Consider the following 6,359-nt stretch of genomic DNA (forward strand, 5'->3'; position numbering starts at 1 on the left):
CCCGGCCCCAGCCGGGCCCCGCGCCCCGCGCCCCGCGCCGCCTCCCTCACCATTCCGGTTGCTACTGTCACCCAGGCGGTTGCTAGGGCACGCTCGGCTTCTGCGCATGCTCCATCAGCGCCGGTGCAGACTGCGGCCGCAGCACCTGGGGAGCATCGAGGTGCGCGGCCAACTAGAGTGCCCTGCCGGAAACCACGTGAGCGGAAATACCCCCCCTTCTTTCCCCGTGCGCCGGGCTAGCTGTAGCCCTCTCGCTCTCGATAGTTGCTGGGCGGTGGCAGGTCGCGTGTGACGTCACAGGGCAGCCCCCTCCGCCCGGATTCGCTGTGGCGGGGCTTCTTAGCCAGGCGCAGGGGGGGTATCAAGGTTGGCCCTGCTTGGCTGATCCCGGCCCTTCTGCAAGGAGGGAAGCCCTGGAATAGGTGCATTGGGTTTTGCACCTCTCACAGAAGTGTGTGGGGTGCTGCATCTGCTGCCATAAGGAACCCTGAGTCCGGAGAGGTGGAGGAGCACTGCCCTTTGTGGGGCAGCCCCTCTGGCAATGGTTTCCCAAGGATGCCAGGAGAAGCTTTGGGGGTCCCCTCCTAGTAGTTGTTCTCAACCTTTTTGGAGTCAGGCCCTGCCTCCATAACTGTCTGCAATGTAGTGGGGCCTGGTTGAGAATCACTGTTGTAGGGCCTCAGGAGCTCCTTATTCCAGCTGTGCCAACTTTTTTACTGTGTGGGCCAGATGGGCAGTGTTATGTCTGTCCCCAAGCCAGGTTGGGCTGCTGGGCTTCTTCCCACACGTGGTGCTGTTGTGGCAGGGCCCCAATCTGGCCATGGAGGGTTATGCACAGCCTAATCCTGATCTGTCTGACTGGGGGGGGGGCAGGGGCTAAGGTGGGGCTGGATCCTGCTGCACGGAGCTTCTACCACTCCCCTGTTGCTAGATTTTCCAACCCATGAGGATCCAGATGCCATGGCTCCATAGGCTGGATTTGGCCTGTGGGCCTGTTAAATTATGAAATGAGATTCAGGACTAGCGTATAAAGGATTGACACGACAACTCATTCGATAAATGACAGAAAAGCTTTATTTACTACAACTATTCACTGTTAAATGAGCCTAAATCAAAGCAAAGTCCAGTATGTTTAACTGTAAAAGTGATAGTATCTCACCAATAAAGGCAAAAAGGCAGTCACAGTCTCGTCAGCTTCTCAAGATGTGCATCTGTTCACCAGAAGATCAGCTGGGTCCATAGCTGTTCTTGTCAGAATGATTTCACATTCTTAAAGTGCACCCTGTTAACTGCTTCATTCCTCCTTTACACCCTTTAGCCCAACATCTTCAAAGCATTCTTGTAGCTGTGTAAATCAAGAGAGAAACACAAGCAACAATTAACAGGAAAATCCTGTTAATTAAACTGTTCATTACTGGTTATCAGAAAGTCCCAATTTTCATTGAATTACCTTCCTCAGTAACAGGATGTTATCAATTTGTACTGAGTTGGAATATATCAAGAAAGTGCTTAACAGCTAGGAAAAACACAAAGTTTTTTAGGAGTTGTCCTTGGAAGATCAAGGGAACTACTGAGGCAAAACAAAAGTAAATTGGAAGGAAACACCTATCAAAACCGTATGGAGAATGTTTCTTCCTGCACATAAACACAAGTTAATTGGAAAGAACTATTTGCTATACTAAATAATCGAGGATAGACATTTTACATAGGTACATACCAAACACACAGGAGCCTGCCTAAAATCATCATAGTATAGTAAGATACACTGTAAGTGATGCCTTATTATTTCTTTTCAGAAGGTCCAACTGCAAACATACAACTTCTTGTACTATGCAATTGTCATCAATATTTTGTAGTTTAACTTTTGTGAGTAGGCCCAGATCAACTTAAGCTTCACAGTCATTATTGGGGCTGGAGGTTGAGCAACCTGCCTCACTTAATAAGGAGTTTACTGGACTCTTTTTAACACTGTCTTTCTCCCCTAACAGCACAAGGCAGCAGCAGTACAGTTGTTGGCTCCCCTCCACGCTTGTTAAAAAAACAAGAAACAACTCCTCCCCCTTCGACTGGTTTAATTTTTCTGTCCCTTAACAAGACATTTTCAGTTAGCTTCAATGGAATTACCCCATTAACTAAGACAGGAATGAGGCCTAGGCAGCAAACTAAAATAAAATAAAGTGCTATTCTACTTTTTCCCTTTGTGAGAGACTCCTGTTGATATGAATGAGATAAAACAAATGTTTATGTGTTGTGAGTGAAATAAAGGTAAAACACTGAATTAAATTAATTAAAATTAAACTTGATTTGCCCTAGCTTATGTACCACACAGGAGGTTGTGAACCCTTTAAAAAGGCCTGCTGTGTCTAAGTAGGATCAAGGCTGCCATCAGTGGTGATGTATAGGGGATGAATGGGGGCTACATGCACCCCCTGAGAGCATTGGATCCCCCTGACAGCAGCATTCCCTGCTTAGGTGATGGGTGGGGGGGGCAGGTGAGACCACTGGTACCCCCCTGAAAGCTCTGGCTGGGGAGCAGGGGCACCAGGGGAAGTGATCCCTATGGCCCTCCCCCACAGCTGACTGCACCACCCCAGGGTGGGGTGTTCCCTTGCCACCGATTGCACCAGCTGGAAGTGCCAGCAGCACGATCAGCTTGCCGGGAGAACCCTCCACCCCCTAGTTCCTGAATGGCTGCTGGGTGGGCAAGTGCCCCCCTGACTCAGGAGACACCAGTTGCCCATGGCTACCGTAATAAACAAAGATATATTTTTTTCATGTAACAGCTGCTGCTGGACTTTCAGCAGGGCTAAGGATTCTTGCAAAGGCAGAGTGGGAAAGTTGAGAAAGTTGTTTTGCAAGAGCATATGCATGTTTGTGATTGGCTCCTGAGGCAGGAGAGGGGAGGGAACTGGGGGTGGGGAATGACTCAGCCAGGCTCAGAGAAGGGAAGGAGCTCCAGGACTGCAGAGCTCAGGGGGGAACTACCCTGTAGCTTGCCTGTGATGTACACCTGGCCTTAGTGACGGGGAGAAGACAACCTGGTATCCTTTTTCCCTCTGTGAGGCAGAGGGACCTGACTGTGGTAAGATACCACAGACAGCTGGAGCAGAGGACAGCTTCTCCTACCCATGCAGGCTCAGCACCAGCCATGGTTATTGTGTTGCGGGTATGAAGGAGAGCTGATGTTTATTAAACCTGTGTGCTCCTTCTGAAATTCATTGAAGTCTCAAGGTTTAAGCTGGGGAGTTGTACTGAGGATGTCTTTGATTCATTTTGTATAGAGTGTTTTAGTTCATTGATACCTGCCTTTGACAGTTAGATGTCCTGTTCTTCTATTAACCTCATTCCTATGTTGACTGTTTTGTAAATAATAAACTGTGTAAATCGTTAGCCTGTATGTACTCCAGTGTGTAGGGAAACCACAAGAAAGCACTCCATGGAGAGGTGGCTCCAGGGCTGGGAGGCTGACCGAGACTGTTTGACACCCCAGGACCCTGAATTCGGACGTAGCTGCTGTTGCAAGAAAAATTAAATTTGGTCATGTCAAATTAACCGAATGCCCAGAAGCATTTTTGAGATGATTCATAATTGGTAATGATTGTGGCCTGAAGCTAACCCCAGTAAAATGCTGACTGCACGTTTAGTACAGAACAATAGGACTATACTGTGGTGACCATTAGGACTAATTAAACGTAAGAACAGGAAACATAACAGGAAAATATACCAAGTGTGTAAGGATATGCTATTGTCTAACTTAGAATTTACCAGTTAAAATATTATAATCTGTTAAGCTAGCATTAATGATGACGATGTCACTAAAGAGTTAAATAGCCTGAGCAAGTGAAGTTAGTGTTCACTGTTCATTGTATGGATTTCTAAGGGAAGATCAAGTCTTTGGATGGGAGCAGTGCAACCCAGGAAGCGTTCCCAGGGCAGCCGGCTGCAGGAAGTAACTCCTGCATAACAGCTCTAGACATACTGTGAAGCACTGAAGAGTTACATTGATGTGCTCAGTCTTTGTAACTGTCTGCTTATATTCTGGCAGTCCCAGTAAAGTTGACTACTTGTATTCTGGCAACCTCAGCTGATGAATTGCTTTTTGCATAGTAGGTGTTTTGTAGTCAATAAAGCTTCTTACTGTTTGTTGGATGAGTGCCGGTGGTTAATCACAGAGTTCCCCTTGCCTACAGAGAAGTAGGGCTTGAATGAGTTTCAGCCCAACAGCCACGGGTAGCACTGTAGCTAGGGTTACATTCAGATAAGCATACAAATACTATGTGCACTGTTCGCATATCACTGAATTCTTTCCTTAGGGTACTGGTTCTCAACTGGGGGTCTGTTGCTGCTGCTGCTGCAGCCAGGTGAAACTGCATCTACAGAACCAGATTGGGAAGTGGCTGTGGCTGGGATGCCCACTCTCCCTACAACCCCAAAAGCTCCACCCAGAAACAGACATCCTCTGGATGCCTCCATTTATGGGAGATACCATGTGAGATTGGACCAGGAAGGGCTGTGATGAGACCAGGCACTCCTGCCAGTTGCTTCCTGATCTGGCTCTGCAGGCACAGTTTGATTTGGCTGCAGGAGTGGCAGTGTTTGTGTTGTGGCACCCCTGAAAGGATCTCATGGCACCTCAGGATGCTGTGGCACCCTAGCTGAGAACCACTGCTGTGCGGTCTCAGTTGAGAACCAGGCTCAGGAGAGGAGTGTGCGCGCCTAGGGACACAGAGTTCTATTATCCTAAATTTGACTTAATCTTTTCCAACCTTTTTCTATCCCAGATCTGGCTTATGCCTGCCAATAGCTACTTCTCCCAGTCCCCTTATATGGCACTCCTCAAAGCAGAGCAGGTAATACATGTGGCAGCAACTGCCCTTCGCTTCCTCCTGGCCTCTCTGGCAGTGTGGGACCCAGCAGAGCAGAGGGCATCACACCAGTGCACCCACTGGGAATAGTGGGGGATGCTTCCTCCTGGGACTGTGCTGGGCAGCTCTTCTTGCTGGACTAAACCCTGGCTGGAGCCCCAGGGGTGAGCAGGGCGTTGGTGGGGCATGTGGCCAGTCTGGCTCATGTTGAGAGGACATTAGCTCTCCAAGTCAGGCAGCAATACCCAGGCTTCAACTGGAGAGCTCTTCCCTCAGCTCCAGTGAGAGTAGAGGGGGGACAAGCAGGGGACACTTTACCAGTACTGCCATGAGGGGAAGTATACTTCAGTAAGATTCACAGGGAAATGAGGGAGCCCTTGGTAAACCTGACTGCCTTGCTGAGTCAGCACAATGCTGAGTAGCCTTCCCTCACCTGACCCTGGACGGAGAGGCCGGCAAGGGTATCTTGCCCTTGCCTGGTCCCCCAGAAAGAGCAAAGGAGCTTCAGGTGAGCCCTTCTGGGAGTTTCTCCTAGTGTGAATGGAGAATCCCACAACCTCCAGGGGAGAGGGTTCTGACGGGGTCTTTTGTAAATGCCCTTCTGAGTAAAGAATCCATGTGCCAGGAGACCAGCAGTGTGCACTCTCCCGGTGGCATGGAAGGGTGCCAGGGCACCTCTTCTACTGGGCAGTGTTGCCCTCCCTCAGGCCAGACAGACCTGACCCTGGCCTGTGGTAGGGCAAGGGCCCTCCACTGTGCTGTTGTTTCTGAGAGGCCGTCTGCAACATGTAGCCAGGCCTGGCTGCTTTGGTGGGGTGGAGGTAAGAGGCAGGTATGCTGGAGAACCAGGCCAAAGCCAGGGTGCCTGAGCCAAAGCTGTGTGGTTCTACCAGCCCCTCAGTTTGCACTGCTTGGTGTCCCCCTCTGCAGAACTTCTTTTCACATTTTGAAACTTTGACCCCCATGTCACTCCTATCTTGCTTTTGTCTTCCCAAGAAATCAGTTGTATCTTTTACCCTTTGGCCCTACAATGGGGCTGTTAGTTAGCTGGGTGGGCCTTAAGGCCCACGTTAATATGAAGAATACAAATAGGCAGGTAGCATGAGCTAGCAGTGCTGTGGGGGCTGTTCTACCTCTACTATCCATGCTTCAGCAGCTGTAGGGGATTGTGCTGCTCTCAGGCTGCTCTGCCCTGCAGCCGGGGCAGCACGGGGCAGGCCCATCGCACAGGCCGCAGGGCCAAAGCTAGATGCTCACTCAGACCATGCTCAGGCCTTGGCCTATGCTGGGACCTGCCCCTACAAGGACCCTTGCCAACCCATCTGGAGCATCAGGCCTGCCCTCTGCAGCTCTGGATGAACTTGAGGAGCATGAGCTGCTGTGGAGATGACTGGGCTTGATCAGATGTGTCTGTGGGAGAAGAGGCGTAGCAGCCCCTGGCAGGAAGGTTATTGCACTGCAAGCCTGCAGCCAGGGAGGACAGTCATTGCCTGT

General features: G+C 50.1%; 1 protein-coding gene across 1 annotated transcript in view; it reads right to left on the bottom strand.

The window, feature by feature from the left end:
• Window positions 1–206, bottom strand: part of DNAL1 (dynein axonemal light chain 1) — a 36,452-nt gene extending 36,246 nt beyond the window's left edge. Inside the window, exon 1 of the mRNA XM_019519103.1 lies at window positions 51–206. Within this exon, the coding sequence (XP_019374648.1) occupies window positions 51–53 (3 nt within the window). The 5' untranslated portion in view covers window positions 54–206. The remainder of the gene's footprint in view (window positions 1–50) is intronic.
• Window positions 207–6,359: the final 6,153 nt, after the last annotated feature.

This window comes from Gavialis gangeticus, unplaced genomic scaffold, assembly GCF_001723915.1.
Source record: "Gavialis gangeticus isolate Ggan-Ray unplaced genomic scaffold, GavGan_comp1, whole genome shotgun sequence".
Lineage (NCBI taxonomy): Eukaryota > Metazoa > Chordata > Crocodylia > Gavialidae > Gavialis > Gavialis gangeticus.